This window comes from Podarcis liolepis (genome assembly GCF_965112155.1).
Source record: "Podarcis liolepis genome assembly, chromosome: 1".
Taxonomy (NCBI): domain Eukaryota; kingdom Metazoa; phylum Chordata; class Lepidosauria; order Squamata; family Lacertidae; genus Podarcis; species Podarcis liolepis.
This window is the reverse complement of record NC_139554.1, coordinates 110,047,695-110,067,591: the sequence shown is the minus strand read 5'-3', so window position 1 is coordinate 110,067,591 and position 19,897 is coordinate 110,047,695. Positions and strand designations below refer to the sequence as shown.

Sequence of the window (19,897 nt, the reverse complement as noted above, 5' to 3'; positions counted from 1 at the left end):
ATTGGCTAAATGCAAGGTTTCTTGGGTGATTTCCTATCAAGGTTTTTTCCTTATTTTTTATTTTTAATTCAGATTTGTGCAAAAGTGAAGTACTGCTGCTTTTTGAACCCACATTTTATTGGTTTTCTCAGTGTTTGCAGAACAGTTATTCCTATTCAAAGCTGCTCCCGCCCTCTTTCCCCCACTTTCCAGAGGATCACTGCATTGGGTGCTGCGCTGTAGATCAGAGGAGGCAGAGAGTGCAGTGATGGGAGACCTCAAGCATGGTTAGGTCTTACCAGACGTTGCCAGTGGTGTCATTTTCCCATTAGCAGGCAAGATCACTACACATGAGAGCTTTCACTATTTCTGGCTGTAGTTGCTGAGCCACCAAAGTGGCTTTTATCTCTTTGGGTTGCTTTGTGAGAGGCGCCTTGAATTTCCAGTCGGTTATTTCTAGATTATAATTAATAATTTTTAAAGTATTCAAGGTGAGATGAGCCAAATGAGATTTATTAGTGCCCTCGGCCACCACCTCGAATGCTGCTGTTTATTCAGGCACGTTTAGAAGGCCTTATGTTTTTACGTATCATTTCTTAGGGGTTTTTGTTTTGCTGCCTATGTTGATCTGCTGAGGACACAATGTTTGCACTTCCCCAGTAACTGTTTGCCTTAATTTTTTTTTAAAAAATAAATATTGTCAGCCAACTTCAGTTTGCAAAATAAGGACTGTTTATACTGCCCTCTCTCTCTCTTTTTAAAGTATCTGTTCTTCCCTACCTAAAACAGTAAGTTGGGTTAAAATTCAAGGCAATATTTGGGTACCAAAGGACTGATAATGCATGTTTTAATAAACAATTGGAACAGATTCTCAATCCTTTTGTAATGAACTTGTTGAAAGCAGCTTTTTAAGCTGTGAGGTGAACTAGAAAATGTGAGTTTCTAGACTCTGTGGCATCTTTACATTTTTAATCTCATATGTAGATCACAACTGTAATTGACTTTTTAAAAAAGTCATACATTTTGAAAGCTTATGTACCTCTGTGTGTGTGTGTGTGTGTGTGTGTGAGCGTGTGTGTGCGTGTGTGTGCACACGCACGTATCCAGAATGGTACATGCAATACCATTCTGAACACCTGTCTCAAAAAATATGTTTAATCACTGGAAGTTTAATGTTGGATTTTTGAACAACAGCTATCACTGCTGAATACATTAAATCATATGTACTGAGCAGTGTTTTGAACTGTATATATTAGGAAATAGTTTTGTGTTTATACAAAACTATTATACAAAACTAACCTAACTTTTAATCTCTTTCAGGCCTACAGCAGCAGAACTTTTAAAATGCAAATTCTTCCAGAAAGCAAAGGTAAAAATAATTAAGGCCACAAGTAAACTGACCCTGTCTTAATATCAGTTGATTACTTATTTATTTATAATTTTACTTTCTCGGGGCTGCCCGGCCTTAATTATAAGCATGTTTTGCTTTGCAGACTAGAGAATACTTGATTGAAAAACTGCTTACAAAGACACCTGACATAGGACAAAGAGCCAAAAAGGTAAGGATTCTCACAATTTTTATTCCCTAAAGTGTAAGCCTCTTTGTTGGGGTGTGGCAGTAATTGCTTTGGACTGCCGGGGGTCCCAAGTTGGCCTACAAGGCAAACCATGCCCACCTGTCCATTCAGGGTTCAATCCTGCTGGGATCTTCTTCACTTTCAAGTTAATGTGTATCAGCCCTCCAAGGCGCAGTGACTGACCACTGTAATTATTTAATGCCGGATATTCAACTGCAGTTGGCAAAACAGAGTCTATAGCTGAGTGTCTTCTGTTGCGTTACTTGACCAAATACATGCTAATATGATTAAAGCCTGGAGCTGATACTGTACTACTCTATTATTCTTAGATATTGAAAGCCAATTTCCTCTCACACAGAGATATAATTTTTTTCCATTACAAATGCATAAGATTTATCTACAATCTATATAGAGAAGCAATATTTCAGGGTGACTTTGGTCCTGTATTTTAGTACTGGAATATACAGCAGAGGGCAGCAGTGCACTTGCAAGTGTTTAATATTGGTTCAGATGAAAGGGGGGGGGGGAAGAAACAATGGCATTTTCCATTTTTTTAAATGTAGTAATTTGCAGTACCAATATAATACCAATACCATTCATGTTAGAATATTTCTACCCGTTACTTTTTATTTTTTGCCCTTTGCCGACGATTGCACCAGCAACAATGTAGGCTATTTAGTATTTATATAGGAGATTTACAATACACTCAATACGTTTAATGAGCGCTCCACAGTACTGCAGCAAAGCTGTCATTGTATCGGTTTGAAAAATAAATGTTGGGGAGTCACTGCTGTTTATTATTAAGAACCATTCTGATAAAACCAGTCCTTGACTTCTGAGAAAAGGGCTGCTCTGAGGGAGAAAGAGGTTCTCTTTGGAAGTAGTGCATGAGTGTTTCCGGGTGCAATGTGTCAAATGCCCGAGTACAGTTTTATGACAGATTTTGCATTTTGGCCTTGATACATGTTTCTTTTTTAGGGGGGCATCCTCTGGCCCTCCAGATATTGCTGGACTCCAAACTCCCATCATCATTGACTGGTGGCCATGCTGGTTGGGACCGATGGGAGTTGGAGTCCATGCTGGCTAAGGTTGATGGGAGTTGGAGTCCCTGCTGGCTAGGGCAGATGGGAGCTGAGAGTCCAGCATAGGGCCATTATGGTGTGTTTCACCCTTCCCTTCCCAGTTCATATTTACTGTATAGTCTTGCGGCTAGAACCATGGACTACTTAATTGCAGTAGAAAAATAATTTTGAGATGCAGAATAGAGTGCTCTTCATTGCCCACAGTTACTTAACTCTGTTCTTCAAAGATTTAATCTGTGTGGGGTAGCTCTGGGTTTATACACCTAGATTAGGTGTTAAAATTCTGAAATCAGAAATGGTGATTTTATCACCATTGATATAAAACTGAAAGCAAATGAAGAGCAGAAATTGCAGCACATTTGTATGGGTTTATCTTTCCTGTTCCCCTGATCTTGCATACTTGCTTTAAATGCCTGTGCATGCAATCCTAAATCTGCCATAGTGCTCTTTTGCTGCTGGAGAAAATTTACTGGGACATGATTATGTCCGCCACTAGAGGGGGCAGCCAGAACAGATCATTTCAGAGCCTGGTTTGAACACCATATATGTAATCTTATTTTCTTTCCCCCATTCTTCGGAACTTGATGGGAAAACTCGATTCCCTGCATGTTTTCCCTTTCAGGTTCGGCTGTTCCACTCAGACTCTCGGGCTGATTTTTATCATGCATTCACAGCAACCTCTGTAAGGCATAAAGCTAGCAAGCAAATAAAGTGGATAGATGGTTAAGGGACATTTTTATTTTATCTTAATGGGATGAAGGAGAGAGGTTCACCTGCAAACTCCCTGCTGAATGATGCATGCCTTCTTATCTGCATAGCTTGATAATGTCACAGCAATGTACTTGAAGACCTAATTATTATTATTTTTTAAAAAGTGGAGAAAGAAGACTCACAAGGCTTCTGGTTACAAATCTATATTCAGGTATTCACTTAGGCTCCCAAAATACTTGTAGCAGTGCTATACAAAGCACCAGGCTTCCAGATTATGGCTTAATGTAGAACAGGAGGAGGAAGTCCCTGCTGTTAGCCATTTCTTTTAGATCCCTTATCTTAAAAGATTAACATTGTGAATGAAACTTGCATGTCTTACCCTTGCGGCATCTGGCATGTGAATATTTAAGGTGGAAAAGTAGAATACAGTGGTACCTTGGTTGTCGAACAGATTGGCTCCCTAACAAATCGGCTCCTGAACGCTGCAATCCTGAAAGTGAGTGTTCCAGTTTGTGAACATTTTGCAGAAGCCAAATGTCTGACACAGCTTCCGACTGAGTGCAGGAAGCTCCTGCAGCCAATCAGAAGCCACACCTTGGTTTTTGAACCATTTGGGAGTTGGAACGGACTCCCGGAACAGATTAAATTCGCGAACCAAGGTACCACTGTACACATTGCTCATTTTTTTCAGTTAAACCTTTTTGGGCTTGTTCAATAACCCAGCCCCCCCCACCCCTTTGTAGCTTTGCTAGGTTGCTGCTGTGAATATTGAAAGTTTGTCAGTCAGCTGGTAAAACCTGGTTTTTCCTGATAGTTGGGAAATGTCTGGGAAGGGAGTGGTAAAATGGATGGCTTCCCAGTCAGGCAGGTCTGGAAAGATATGTGCATAAACATTGGGTTGCAAACCAACTCAATTTCCGGGTGACTCAACCCTGGAATGTTTATTTATTTATTTAAATTTATATCCCCCCCCCACTTCCCAAAGGAGCTGGGGCGGTTGGGAAAATCACCAAAAACGACAGAGCGATACAATTAAAAGCAGTATAATAACATAACGTTCAAAAACATTAAAACATGCACATTGATAAACATACTGTATTTACACAACACAGGCTTGGCAGAGATTGATTCAATAACTGCTGAACTGGTGTTACCTTGAGCCAACAGTCCTTGTTCCGAGCGTTTTCATGACAACCACATTTAGAATTGTAGAATTGGAAGGTTGGAAGGGGGTCCCTGAGGGTCATCTAGTCTAACCCCCCATGGCTCTTGGTTTTGTGCTGATTACTGTGTGCCTGCAGCGAATTGCTGGATTTGTTAATCATGGATACTTTTCAGCTGGCTTGGGCCTGATGTTATGGACGGGATTCTTCGATGCAGGAGTGAGATATTCCGCTTGCCCCCTTACCCAACCTGGCAAATTCCACCAAATGACACTGCATACCCACCATACATTTAAAGCACATAGCTCCCCCCTAAATAATCCTGTAGTTTGGTAAGGATTCCCCTGGGTTCTGTAGTTCTGTGAGTTGCAAGCTACAGTTCCCAGGATTCTTTGCGGGGGAACCATGAGCTTTAAATACATGGTTTGTACATAGCCTGAGTGAAAGGATATTAGTTTCTTCTTATTAAGAGAAGGTCTCCTACCAGAAGCTTTAAAGGAGATTGAGGTGGTGAGACTTTTGCTGAAAATGCCTTCACTAGATCCTATCTAGGCATGTAACTGTATGTAATCAGATTAGTCACCATATCTACCCATTTTGACCCGTATAATCTGCACAGACTGGTTGTGGTTCTCCAAGGTTCTCCAGGGTCTCAAGCTGAGGTATTCACCATCACCTGAAGCCCTTTAACTGGGGCTACCAGAGACATTGGGATGCGGGTGGCGCTGTGGTCTAAACCACTGAGCTTCTTGGGCTTGCCAATCAGAAGGTCGGCAGTTCGAATCCCTGCGACGGGGTGAGCTCCCATTGCTCAGTCCCTGCTCCTGCCCACCTAGCAGTTTGAAAGCACATCAAAGTGCAAGTAGATAAATAGGTACCTCTCTGGCGGGAAGGTAAACAGCGTTTCCGTGCACTGCTCTGGTTTCGCCAGAAGCAGCTTAGTCATGCTTGCCACATGACCCGGAAAAGCTGTCTGCAGACAAACGCCGGCTCCCTCGGCCTGTAAAGCGAGATGAGCGCCGCAACCCCAGAGCTGTTCGCACTGGACTTAACTGTCAGGGGTCCTTTACCTTTACCAGAGACACTGAACCTGGCACCTTCATACAAGTCTATGCCGTACCCCTGAGTTTCTGGTTGCTCCCCAGCGTGGGGGGGGGAATAATTATACTTCATTGGGGGGGTTTTGAGGGACATTTTTTCTATTGCTTTTGTTCAATTTTTCATCCCATTCTGTTGTCATGTTTTAGCAAACTTGAAGGTCAATATTGAAGGATATAAATATACTGATTATCATCTTAGTATTAAATTAGTTATTTCAAAGACATTGTGGTTCAGTGTATAGTATAGTGGGCCTAGACTTTGACTGCAGGAGATCAGTGTTCAAATTCTGCCTCCCCTCAGACTTGCTTGTGTGGGCAAGTCACACATTTTTAATTCTCTGTCTGTAAAATGGGGCCATAAAGATATAATTGGCTAGCATAAACAAGGCAAGAGAGGAAATGACTTTTTTTTGTTTCCTTAAACATTTTAGCTTATTCACTTGCCAACAGGAAAAAAGACCGGTGTTTAAAATCTCAAATTCATTCCCCAAAGCAGGATTGCCAAGGATAGTAAAATGGCAATTCATATTTATTCTCTTTTTTATTACTTTCCCTTGCCTATATCTTTTGACGGCTATTAACAAGCAGTGTGATGTCATCAGCAAAAGTTGAAAGAACCGCTTTTAAAGCACATCTCCTTTCTCTCTATAAATTCTCCTAATTGCCTTAATTAAATGAGATGATATTCATTTTTTATAAACATCTTTTATGGTAATTAAACGTATTTAATTATAACTGAACAAACGAATATTTGATGAGTTGCTTGTAGTGCGACAATGGTTCCAATTTGCGTATACTTTAAATTGAGTTGCAGTGGCTTAAAACTGAATGAACCATGTTTCATAATCCAAAACTGCTTTTAAATCATGGAGTATTGTCAAATAATCACATTTTTGGAACCTTAACAACTAAAAATGAAATTTATATACTAGCGGTACTGAGCAGCTATTTCAGAGTTGACAATATACATCCTTTTAATGGGGATCAAAAAATCCTAGTTGTCCAGATTTTTTGTTTTTAATGGGAAAGGTAATTTTAGCTCCTATCAGTTTTTGATTCTGGTCCAAAGATGTTTAGAACTTCTTTTTTTGTATTCATAGCTACTAAATTTGGGGAAAGCAATGTGTAGAACCATTGTTTACATCTATCTGGATTGTTACTTAAGAGTGAGACGCCAGTAGAGTACAGTGGTTCCTCGGGTTAAGAACTTAATTTGTTCTGGTGGTCCATTCTTAACCTAAAACTGTTCTTAACCTGAGGTACCACTTTAGCTAATGGGGCCTCCTGCTGCCGCTGCGCGATTTCTGTTCTCATCCTGAAGCAAAGTTCTTAACCTGAGGTACTATTTCTGGGTTAGTGGAGTCTGTAACCTGAAGCGTCTGTAACCCGAGGCACCACTGTGCTCATATCTTAGCCTGAATTTAGCATCTCCACAATCCGTTACTGAACTGAGGCATCATATACGCCACCAAATTCAGAGGGTGACTCCCCCTCCCTTCCTATGAGGAACGTAAGGAAGGACAAAGGTATTGTATACAAGTACTGCAATGGAAGTGAAGAAAGACTTGCCAAAGAACACATTCTCCAACTTGCTCATGAATTGCATCCAAGGCTGAAAAGAGCCCATACAGTTAGACCGAGAGCTTGCGAAACAAACGTGTCTTGTTCATTCCTGGCGGTTTGCAATGCCTGCTGTCATTTGAGACAGTCCGTGACGGGCTACCTAATCCTAAAGGTGACCTTCGGGATCTTAGATGCACCTTCAGGTGACACTAGCTGCAGTTGTACTGCCTGCTCCGAATTAATGTCTTCTCTTTTCTCGTTAGCACAGGACTAAGCTACAATGAGTTCTTAGAAATGACCTTTGTTAGAAGATTTCTGGCACCTTCTGACACAAATTGCTTGAGTAGTAGCCAGAAAAAGGGAAGAGAGAAAAAAAAGCACAAACACATCGCACCTCAATAGAAGCTTGTGTTTTTTGTGCGGGTGGCTTGCTTTTTTGCCATTTCTGTCATTGTGGTGTTGGTGTTGGTGTGTGTGTTTGTGTGTGCTTACCCTCTAATTTGTCCTGCATTCTGATGTTCCAGCTGACGTTTGTATTGTCTCCTTCCACAGCTGTGACAGTGTTGGCAGCAGCTTGCGAATTTCCCCCTCCTTCCCTGCGTGAACAGCTTTCTGTTGCACATTACCATGTGCTGAACTGCTGTTGTGTTACCTACATTTTAAATGTCAGCCGCTCTTATTCATTCTTTTTTATCACCTGCGTGTTTGTCTGATTCATGTGCGCCGTGCCCTCTATATGTGTTAATTTGTCTTTCTGAGAGTGAAGGTTCCTTTTTGTTTTCTTTATGAAAGTTACAAATAAGTTTGCCTTTCCTGCTGGAAGGAACGCTTTTGTTGCAGGGAGATAATAGGACCCAAATTAGAAGCTCTTTTTTATTATTATTATTTTCCTCCTCCATCTGCCAAAGCAGTTCTAATTGTGGCACATGGTATGATGCAACTTGTGCTATTTCCAGTCCCCAAATTCCCTAAAATTCTTGATACTGGCACCCAGTTGTGCAGTGCCCTTTTCTCTCAAGTGCTGACCTTGGTGGGTTTTTGGCACCAGCTGAAAACTTATTTATTCACCCATATCTTGAATATTTATTGCTGAAGGTGAGCCCTGCCGTTGCTAGACATGCTGATTTCCCCCCTTGCTGTCTAAGGGGATAGTAGTTTGTGGTTTATAATGTGGTCTTATTACAGCGGTTCCTCGGGTTAAATACTTAATTCGTTCCGGAGGTCCGTACTTAACCTGAAACTTTTCTTAACCTGAGGTACCACTTTAGCTAATGGGGCCTCCCGCTGCCGCCGCACCACTGGAGCCCGATTTCTGTTCTCATCCTGAAGCAAAGTTCTTAACCTGAAGCACAATTTCTGGGTTAGAGGAGTCTGTAACCTGAAGTGTACGTGTAGTGGTTCTAGGGGTTCCTCGTGCGTAAGCCGGTGCAAACACCTGGCTGGGTTGCCTGAGTGAACCTTTTCTATCCGGACAGCCACTCACCCGTGGCTGTCTCAATTGCTGGCAGAATCCGTCAGTGGGCGTTTCTTAAACTTCTTTCAGCAAAGAAGCTCTTTGACGCCTAATCTCCTCCTACTCTCTCTGCGCGAAAGCCTTCTGCGCAAGGAGGGCAGAGGCAGTGGAGGACCTCTACTCTCCCCGCTGGTCCCCGGCAAGGAGTCATGGGACCGCCTCGCCGCTTCCCCCATCTGCCCCCCTTCTCCACTGGTGCTACGCTGATTCTCTTCCCCAGAAGATGGGCTGCCTCTCCCCATCTGGAATCCCTCTGGATTTTGCTCTCTCCCTCCGGCACTGATGGCAGTTCCCTGACAGTATGTAACCTGAAGCGTATGTAACCTGAGGTACCACTGTACTTAGAAAATGTATTTGATGGGGGCGGGGTTCTCCAAGTGGTATAAAACTAAATTACTATGTTTTATGCATTGGGGACGAGATTCAATGAATGAGTCCTGTCAGTGGAAACCCTGTGCATAGACTTCCATGTGTGCAGTGGGGCTTTCCCCACTCTCTCCTGCTTTGTGCCCCTTAAATTCACTCTGGGGAGGAGCTGGGAGAAGACACAGGAGCAGTGCATGGAGGAAGGAGAGCAGGATCATCCCTTCCGGCAAGCCAAAATGTCTGTCCTGACAGAACAATTGACGTGGCACCATGGTGAACTCCTCCCTCTGTGCCCTTCTCTAGGATTGTATTTAATGAACAGCAGGCTAGCAGTGAGCGCGTTACTTCCGGTTTTTGCCGCTCGTGCTTGTGCAGACGGTCAAAATGACGTCATTCGCAGAAGCAGCAAAACGCGACCTGCACAGATGCGCTGTCGCAGCTTACATTCTGTTCAGGATGTGAACAGGGCTCCGGAACGGATCCTGTTCGCACCCCGAGGTCCCACTGTATCATGATGTTTGGCAGGTGATACATCGCAATGTTGAAAAGCTTGACATCACCCAGTCCTAGTGTCCATAACATCTTTTACTTATGTTTTTCTTGGGAGACCATCCGAGTTATATATGTGATTAATTCTTGATGGTTGTTCTTTAGCCACCTTGCCAAGTTTGTAAAAAAATAATAATAATAAAGGCAGGCAATAAACTCTAAAATTAAGTTCCTGTTCATAATCCTGGAAATTAAGATTAGGGCACTCATTTCCTCATCCCGCCATTTTCATGAATACTTTGAGCCTTGCCGTTTTGTATGCTGTGCTTTATTCTTCGCCCCCTGCTCCCTTCCTGTGTCTCAGTAAACCTTGGGCAATGTGAACTAATTTAATTTTAATAATTATGTCCTGGTGCATCTGCTGATTTACTGAGCATTGCTCTTAGTCATCATGTGATTTCTGAGAATAAGAAGCGTCAAACAGCCTGGCAACCTATTATTTTGATCAAGCAGGCTGAGGCATAACACAATAAACTAGGAGGATACTGGAAATGTACTGTAGCATCAGAAGGCCTCTCGACTTTAAATTCTGATGTGTGGCTTACATTATATTGGTACGCTTGATTGCCAGGCATATGTCCTGTCAGCAGTACATTTCTTAATAGGAATGAATCCATTTTAAATATTACATGTCATATGCACCTATTCATTTATAATGATAGGAACTTGACCAGCAAGGTCAGAACGCTATGGAAAAGCCTTTTTATCACTCTCTTGTGTTGCCGGTGGTATTCTGCCTTCACTCTTCCTTTTATAATGAATCTGTTAGAGATACAAATGCTAATGTGGAAAAAGGGAGGCGAACAGAAAAAAGCAGCTTGGAATTTTGTTTCTGCCTATAAGTTTAATATGTGCACAATCCCAAGGACACTTTGAAATTTTTCATCTTGAATCTTGTGCGAGAAGAATTCTGTGTGCTTAATTCCTTCACACACACTCACAGCAAGGAAGGTTAGGGGAAGGGATTAAGGGCCACATACTATAAATTAATTATTCTACTTAAACTTTTTTGTTTTTCCTTTTTAAGAAAAGCAGTTTAAGAGCCAAAGAATTCCAAGTCTGTTTCAGGACCTTGGTGTGGTGGGGTGACAGTCTTCCTGATAAGAATCCGCTACTGTGAGTGTGAATGGCATATTTGAAAGGAGAGGGGGGGGGCATTTTCATTGGGACCATGGTGCAGAGTTAAAGGGTTAACCCGTGCATCATAGTCACAATCTGGTTTTGGCTCCCCTCTGTGTTTAAACATTAAACATTTAAAGATCTGCAAATATGACAATGCATTTAGTGCATCATCCAAGTTGCCTCTAGTTGGAAACCACAGTTTTGACCCGTACTGAGATTCTGGTGGCTCAGAAATCTGTCCTGGAAACAGAAGCTGACAGGTTCATAAGCTTTGGGGGTGGGATGGGGAGAAAGATGATGGGCCAGAGTGGGAGGAAGTTGGCGCCTTCTCTTTTTCTTGCCTTGTGCGATGGAGCTGTTTTCCACAGAAAGTCCCACAGTATGGATATTTTTCTCTCAGGATAACGTTGCAGTTTTATTTCACCTACCTGGAACCAACAAGCACCCTCAACCTGCAAGTCCTCAGCTTTTGCAGACCAATCTGGAGACCTGCATTTTAATATTACACCATAGATTTTGTACAGCGGTAGTTTTGCTGCTGTGACCTGCCCTTAGTGTCAGCATCGCCCTTGAGCCAGTGCCACCAACTGGACTCATCCACTTCAGCCCCGACTGGGCTAGGCGAGCTGGGTAGCACTTCCAGAGACCACCTTCAGCACAGGAACAGGTCAAAGTGCTGTGGACTCACAGCTTAGAGTTGTGAGCACCGGATTCACTCCCACAAGAAGACAGTCGTCGCACAGCAGAGTCTAGCAGAGTATATAAACAACTCGGAGAGCAGCTCTGTAGAATATCTTCTTTATTCTATAACTACAACTATAATACAACTATATACAGAGCTAAATAGGTCTAAGCATAAATGAATGCTGAACCGCACTGAGTGTCTGCAGCTGCTCTTAGCAGCAACCTTATCTAAACACACAATCTCTCTCTAACACTCTCTCTCTCCGACACACTGACTGACTCTTTGATGTGGTGCTGGAGCAGAATAAGTAGAGAGCAGAACACACCTCCTCCTCTCTGGAGAATCAACAGACTCCTCAGGAGATTCTTGGATATGGGAGGGGTGAAATCTCCTCACTTAGGTCAGGCTGTGACCGGAAAGCAGAAAACCAATGCCGGCTATGCCATGTCTTTGGTGTGATACCTGAAGGCTACTGGCATCCTTTCCTGGAATTGGGTCCCTGCATGAGCAATAACTGTCCTTTGAAAGCGAGACAGTACAGCAACCTGGAAGCACAAAATTGTAAATTCTGCTTTGTGAGGCCTGCTTCTGGCTTCCCTCTCCCACCCTTCTGCAGGATTGCTCTTCAATACGGAGGCTGAGACTGCTACCCTTATATTTGTCTGGAAAGTCCAAACTCTGAGATGGGGAAAAAAGAACCTTCTGGTATAGGAATCTTCTTATCCTCTCAGTGGGGAAGATAGGAAGAGGGCCAAATCAGTTGGACAAAATGGCCGCTTTGTGAAACGTGTCTCCATATTCTTGCACCTAGTGCAAGTGAATGTCAATGTCCCACTGTTGGAACCTGATTGTAAAAGCCTGGATTTTCACCTGCACTTACTGGCATTTCTAAAGTAGTGATTGTGAGAGTCCTAATAGTTTGGGAATTTTAAAATATTGACCAGCCTTACATAAAAAAACCACAATACTGGATTGTAATGAGTGTGGGGTTGCTCGTGCGTAAGTTACCGCCACTCCTAGCTGTGTTGCCTTGTTAAACCTTTCTGTCTCGACAGCCCTTCACCTCGTGGCTGCCTCAGTCGCTAGCAGAATCCGTCAGTGGGCGTTTCTTAAACCTTTTCCAACATAAAAGTTGTTTGACGCCAAGTCTCCTCCTACTCTCTCTGCGTGGAAGTCTTCTGCGCAGGGTGGGCGTGGGTAGCGGAGGACCCGTGCTCTCCCCGCTGGTGTCCGGTGAAGAGTCCTGGAGCCCTCTCTCCGATTCTCCCATCAGCCCCTCTATATCCCTGGTGTTGCGCTGATTTGCTTCCCCATCTGCGGAGCTGCCTCTCTCCCTGCTGGGCCCTTCTCCAGCATCATTTGAGAGCCTTCCCTCCGCCTCTAGCTCCGATGTCAGTTCCCTGACATGGATGTACAGATTCTGCTAAAAAACAACAACACCCTATCACCCTGCTTTCCCACAAATGCAGGCCTTTAAAAGCATGAGCCTGCATTACAAAAATGCTTCCCATGTTGTCTTTTCTTAATAAAACTCATTCGATTCACTATTTTTTTCCCCTTTGCGAAGTACACTTGCCTTGTACTTTTTCAATTATTCAGCTAAGAGCAAGAGAAAGCAAACTGATCAAGGGAATGCAGACTGACTCTGTGGCAATAGGTGGACCTCACACAGAGCGAGGCTGTTTGTGCGAAACAGTAAGAAAGCTTCTGGAAGGAAGTAAAAACACTCCGCAGGGTATACTGACCATGGATGGGGTTTTTTGTTGTTGTTTTGAATGGCCAGTCTGTCAATGGGCACATGATACAAATGAGCACCTGAGACTCTTAATCTCGGGGTCATGGGTTTGAGGGCCACATTGGGCAAAAGATTCCTGCATTGCAGGGGGTTGAACAAAATGACCTTCACGGTCCTGTCCAACTCTACAATTCTATAATTCTGTGATACAAATGAGCACCAGCTCATCTTGCAGGACAGCTCCTACTACCACCCAGTGATCAGCTCCTACTACCACCCTGTGGTTATTTTCAAGCTTGCTAGTCACCATATACTGTTACGGAGACAAGTGTGTTCAAATTTGGTTCTTCTTCTTGAATTGTTAATATGTTCTATAGGGGTATTATTTCTTTATGATCTCTACCGTATTCTTAAAAGCCAGGCATCGTGGTTGAGTACACTGTATGAAATTGCACTTTGATAGAGGTTATTCTACTAATAATTTTGTAACCCTTTGAGAGCCTGAGGGGAAACCATTCTTTTTAAAATTATTATCATTTATTGAACGTATGATTTTTAAAATTAATATACTGCCCTTCATCCAAGGATCACAGGGTGGTTTGCAGTTACTGTTGTGAGGTATGCGTATTAAAAATAAATGTTTTAATGTTATAAGATGACCAAAGTATGTTTTTAAAAAAATGGCTAAGAGGACCAGAAAGAAAAGGCTGCGGTGTTGTTGCTTTTATATATAAGTGGTATAATATTTTGTTTTTGTTAGGTTAGAAGAGTACCAGGTTCCAGTGGCCACCTCCACAAGACAGAAGATGGAGATTGGGAATGGAGCGATGATGAAATGGATGAGAAGAGTGAAGAAGGCAAAGCTGCATTTTCCCAAGAAAAGGTGACTTTTGGAAACTGCCCACTGTTACACACTTATGTGGAACTTGGACCTTTTGCTCGTTTTCTGAGGCCCTTTTCCATGTGTCCTCTCCAAGGGAGTGTGAAAAGGGTGATGACATGAGAATGGGCCTTCTCAGTGGTGGCTCCTTGTTCTATGCAATGATCTCCCAAAGGAGACACACCTGATGCCATCACTATCTGATTTTATATGTGATCCAAAAATATTTTTATTCACCCAGGCCTTTGGACCTTAAATCTCCTGCATATCTTTTAGTGAGTTGGGGTTGAGGTGTCTCAGTTCTTATATATATATTATTAGTGAACATTGTAGGTTATTTTTTTCTCCTGCTTTTATTCATTTGTAATGCTTGTTTCTGTGAGTTGCTTTGGGTTCACCTTTCTGAAAAAAAGACTAATAAATACACATAAATAATTATTATTTTGGCACTTAAAAGCATGCAACAAGTAACTCTGGATGCTTCTCTTCTAGTCACGAAGAGTAAAAGAGGAGGATGCTGCTGAGGTAAATAACTGTGCTCTTATCTCTTATGTTCTGAATAGGTGAATGGTCCTTTTTATATTTTTGTCTGTGATCACGCTAGGCATTGTTGGCATCTTAAAATGTGAAGCTTTAGGCTTGTATTGTCCTCAGAATAGATAATATATGGGTGAGGTGTAGATTTCAGCTAAAAACCCTCAGCATTTATTAAACTATTTTGAAAAGGCACCACAGCAGATAAAGAACTTGGAGCATAATCTCACGCTCTAACCAACTGAGTTATCCACATAATTATACACCTCTAGAGCTTTTGCGGTTGCATTTTAAAGAAGGTTTTACTTGCTTAAATTCTGCGTGTCGCCAAAGTGGTTTGCAATCTGTCCAATTAAAACCTATCGACTCAATACAAAGCCCTTTTTAAAAAAAAAAAAAAAGTCGCTCGGTTCTAAATAAAAGGAGCAAGGGAGACCAAGTGCCTACCTAAAACAATAGGTTTTATTTGCCACTGGTACCTGAAATGCATTGTGTCAAAGGCAGTGGCGTAGCGTGGGTTGTCAGCACCCGGGGCAAGGCAAGTAATTTGTGCCCCCTAACCCGTGGATTTGCGCCCCCTAACCCGTGGATTTGCGCCCCCTAACCCTAACCCCCAGATGTTGCGCCTGGTGCGGACGGCCCCCCCTGCACCCCCCACGCTACGCCACTGGTCAAAGGAATTCCACACAACTAGTGTAGCTTCAAAAAGGAATAGGTGGAAAACGGGACAGAAGTTTAAGACTATAAGGAGCTCTCCTTATACTCTTAATGAACCCAGGATAGTTTAGGTCCATCTAAGTGAGTCTCCTGTTTCTGGCAATGGTCAACGAGATGCTACCGTTGTTGTTCCTCAGCAACTAATACTTAGAGCTTGACTGCCTCTGAACCTGTAGGATGCATCAAGCTATGATGAGTAACTAGACTTCTTCCAGGAATCTGTCTTAATTCTCTTTAAAAGCTGCCTGGGCTGGTGTCCACCACCTCTTGTTGTGTGAAGTACTTTGCTTTTGTCTGTTCTGATTAGTCTGTTGGTTCCATTGGACGACCCTAAGTTCAAGCAGTGGTGTGAAATTCCATGCAGGTGCTTAGGTTATAGTAATTGCAGACAGTGTTGTCCTTCCATTCACAGCAGGCTCTTTGATCCAGCAGAAGCTTCCATGAGTAGAGCAGGAAAGGAGGGAATGTGCACTGATTTCCTCCCTCCTGCTGTGTCTCTCCCAAATCTGCCCCACAACAGTTTGAGAGGTGGCACAGAGGTCTGGAGCTGCAGGAGAAAGGGAGCATTTGAGATTCACTTCCCTCTCTGTTCTGCTTATAGAAGCTTCTGCTGTTGCGTTGAGCCTTCTTTGAATGGGAGGGCAGCATGGTCTCCATTTCTTTAAATTCTTCCTTGAACTTGTGCAATGTTGGGATACAAAAACAAGCAAATGAAATTCACCGTGCTTTCTTTTAAACAGATTTCCATGAATTCCAGCAATATCCCCGATCAAATACAGAATCTATCTATTAAAGGTTCTGAGGTACGACCACTATTAACATTACTTACGGTTTGGGTTGATGTGGTGGATTTTATGAGGTGTTTTGCACAATCAAACTAGCATGGGGTGTACGAGAGAGCACCGAGTAAGCAGCCTAAGGCTGGGTTTGGCATTCGGTGAAGTGGTTTCATGATAGCTCTCCACAACGCCAGTTTTCAACTTGCTACAGGTTTCCTGTGCTACCAACTAGATTAGAAGTTATGCCATAACACATATTTTTTACCATGCGCCACAGTGATCGGTCCACATACTAACTGTGCAAAGTTAGCTGAATGTATTGGCCTTAAGCAAAATGGGCATTCGTGGTGAGAGGAGTTGAAATTATGCCCCTGTCCAGAGTCTTCCTTCCTTCCTCTCCCTGTTCTCAGTTAGCCACAGTGATTCTTCGTTTAGAGGCCCTTAACCTCATATTTGGGACGCGGGTCCCGCTGTGGGTTAAACCACAGAGCCTAGGACTTGCCGATCAGAAGGTCGGCGGTTCGAATCCCCTTGATGGGGTGAGCTCCCGTTGATCGGTCCTTGCTCCTGCCAACCTAGCAGTTCGAAAGCATGTCAAAATGCAAGTAGATAAATAGGTACCGCTCTGGCGGGAAGGTAAACGGCGTTTCCGTGCACTGCTCTGGTTCACTAGAAGCAGCTTAGTCATGCTGGCTACATGACCCGGAAGCTGTACACCGGCTCCCTTGGCCAATAAAGCGAGATGAGCGCCACAACCCCAGAGTCAGTCACGACTGGACCTAATGGTCAGGGGTCCCTTTACCTTTACCTAACCTCATATTTTATGTGTTGGACATATAAACAAAATGCACATTACCTGGTTTCTTACTAAATTCAATTCGACGTTAAACCAGGGGGTGGCATAGTTAATACAATGGCGTTAAGCTGTGCCCTCTTAAGTGCAGGTTTGCAGTATATTGGATTAATCTGGGAAATAGATTTAAGGTGAGTGCTCTGTTATTGTCTTGTATCCATTTTAAAGTTTGTTTTTGTAAGGTGAATTGTTTCTTCTGAAAGAGTAAGTGTGTACTACTTTCTCTTTCTCTCGCTCTCTCTCTCTCGTTGGAACTTAGACTCGGCCTGCTGTTAGTAATGAATTTGGTGAAGTTCCATGTGCTGTGAATCTTGTTTTAAGACTAAGGTAAGACGTTTCATCTATTTGCCTTCATAGACTTGGTGGGGTGGGGGGTCAGTGTTGTTAACTTTAATAACATTAGCAGAAACTAAGTGTTCACATAATCCTTTCTCAGTATGACCAATATGAATGGCATTCCCATGACTAATTGCTCTCTTTTAATTGCTTACTAAAAGAGAAGGGGTGGGGGTGGGGAGAGAAATAACTGAATATGACTGTAGCTCCAGGCTAAGGGTACCCTTCATTAAGTATTTTCTCTCCCCCCCCCCTGCCTTTTTCATTCCATTGCAGGATCACAGTGAGAGATTTTTAATGAGTTTCTTTCACACTTCAGCAGTCAACCTCTGACGGAAATAAACCATGGCTGTATTACAACTCGCCTGCTCAGAACATTTTTACTGGGCAGGTTTGATCTGCAGCTGCAGGGGAAAAAATGACTGATATATTTTCAAAGAACATTTAGCCTTTTAGGAAATGATACAAATATGGTGTCAGGCTTTATAGTTTTTTTGGCAGTAGACAAAAGTTGATTTCCATTTTAAGAAAATGAGTCTGTAGTCTATTAATTGCTTCTTAACGAGCAAGTTTTTCAGAGGCCTAATTAATTTCCAGAAAACTAGCTTAACATGCTTTTCATGTAGACCTAACCTAGTTTTTCTCTTTAGCTAACCTAAAATAACTTTGGAAACTGAAACTTCTTTCGTGTTGATCTATGCCTTATTCCTTCTTTCAATGGAAGGAAGTCGTTGTTTCTAATGTACTGTGGAAAGATTGAGTACTGGTCTCTTAGCTGTAGCAATGAGATTAATCAATGATACAGAAGAGCTCACTACCACCCGTCCTCTTTGCATGTCCAAAGATCTTTCCTCTAGTTTCACATGTGATGTGGTCCTTTGCAAGTTTTCTGGAACCAGCCCAGTCGGTAGTTGCTAATATAAGGACTTCTTTTGCATTTCCCATGTACTCTGTGAAGGACGGTATTTGACATGTATTTTGACATGTATGACATGAACTCCTCATTTTGTCAATAATGCAAAAAAGGGGGGGAAAGAGAATTTAAAAATGGAAGCAAAAGTCACTTGGGCTTTATCTTCCTAGTCAACCTTGCGCTCCCACGCCCTGGGAGATAGGGAAAATGCTGCATGTTCATGTGCTCACTTCCTCCTGACTTAAATTCTCTTTTCCCCTGATCTCAACAGGTCACCACATTTTGAAATTTTTCCTGTAGCGTGCCTATCCTGATGTCATGATGAAAAAACTTTCATTAGACATTCCAATTATGCACTGTAAATGTAGGGCAAAATCCATTGTAGCTCTGTATCTCTTCTTTGTCAGTGGAATAATTTCTCCTTGCTCAATGGAATATTGTCCCTGTTTTGTCCCCTCCCGTGTCCCCTGAAACATTTTCTCAGGGTTCCCTTAGCTCTTTGGAGCAAATTTGAGGAGGGTGTGGCAGGAGGAGAGGGGAAGGAAGTCCCATTGTGCAAGTGAAAATCCTTGTGCTGATGGGACACAGTAGTATACGTTATACAAAATGTACTCCCCTTGATTATAAAACAAAAATACCCTTTAAGCAGTTCTATGTATGCTTATCTGGGAGTAAGACCCATTAGATATAGAGAAACTTGATTCTGAGTAAACCTGCTTAAGATTGCTTTGTTGGTCTCTTTATTTACTCTTTTCCTCTGCCTCCATAGCAATAGTATTTTAGCAGTGCTCGAAAGAGATTTAATTTTATTGTAACTCCTTTTGTGACTATTACAGATTGTGAGACTCTGTAGAACTCTGTGTGCATTCATCTTGTAGAAGGAAAGGGCAGGCAATATTTCTATTCCTGCCAAATTTACAACGGCAGTCCAAGATAAGGAGTTTTATTTTTGCTATTTCACATGTTAAAGGAAAGTGCTATAGCCAGTGTAGGAATGGCACAACCTGTTTTTGCTATTCATAGATGGGGGTTTGGTGGGATTTTTTTCCTCCTCGTCTTTTTAAAGCCTTTGTCGTAAAACTATTTGCCATTAACAAAAGCTGTGAGAGCACAATAAGCTATAACTATTCTATAAATTGTATTCAGTCTATCTGTTGCTTTCATCAGCCCTTTCTGCATGGAGAAAAGCGCTTATATTTTGTACCCTCACAAACCCAATCTCTTGGTTTTATACGGTTTGCTTTGTAATGCGTTGCATTGAGTTGGTATTAACACGAGTTCAAGCAGCTAAAATCTAGGGTTTTTGGCTTTACCCATCTTGACTACTTTCCTCCCGAGAAATTTTGTACCACCACCCGCTGAGCTGATAGTTAAATCAAGTCGTTGATGTGACCTAAAAAGCACATTGAAGAATTTCCACTAAGAGCTGGCTGTAGTCTGATGAGTTTTTGCCAAGGAGCAATCGAACCATTACATGTTAAACACATTCTCCTGGGAATTCCTATGCTTTTGTGATCGATCTTCACATGTACACACAAGGGCGAAGGGTGGAGAAGTGTCTTGGTGATCAAATCCCATTTTGGCTTCCCTTTTTTTTAAACTGCTTTAAATTCTTTAATGACTAAATCTTTTCTTAAAAGCATTAGTTTTCCTTTTAAGAGCGGCAAACATTTCTAAAGCCATTTCCTAGGCTCGTCACGAAGCAGTTCAGTATTAGTAATGCTTCTCTTACATCTGTCA

The 19,897-nt window shown here is 42.4% G+C and overlaps 1 protein-coding gene and 1 long non-coding RNA gene across 7 annotated transcripts in view; one reads left to right on the top strand and one right to left on the bottom strand.

The window, feature by feature from the left end:
* The window catches only part of LOC310704407, a 240,074-nt gene that overhangs the window by 80,742 nt on the left and 139,435 nt on the right, over window positions 1–19,897 (bottom strand). The gene's annotated exons all lie outside the window — the stretch shown is intronic.
* Window positions 1–19,897, top strand: part of STK39 (serine/threonine kinase 39) — a 112,092-nt gene that overhangs the window by 61,870 nt on the left and 30,325 nt on the right. For all 6 annotated transcript variants that reach the window (XM_083496691.1, XM_083496688.1, XM_083496692.1 and 3 more), the window contains exons 9-14: window positions 1,300–1,348; window positions 1,473–1,538; window positions 13,906–14,028; window positions 14,518–14,550; window positions 16,017–16,079; window positions 17,168–17,235. In XM_083496691.1, the coding sequence (XP_083352817.1) occupies window positions 1,300–1,348; window positions 1,473–1,538; window positions 13,906–14,028; window positions 14,518–14,550; window positions 16,017–16,079; window positions 17,168–17,235 (402 nt within the window). The remainder of the gene's footprint in view (window positions 1–1,299; window positions 1,349–1,472; window positions 1,539–13,905; window positions 14,029–14,517; window positions 14,551–16,016; window positions 16,080–17,167; window positions 17,236–19,897) is intronic.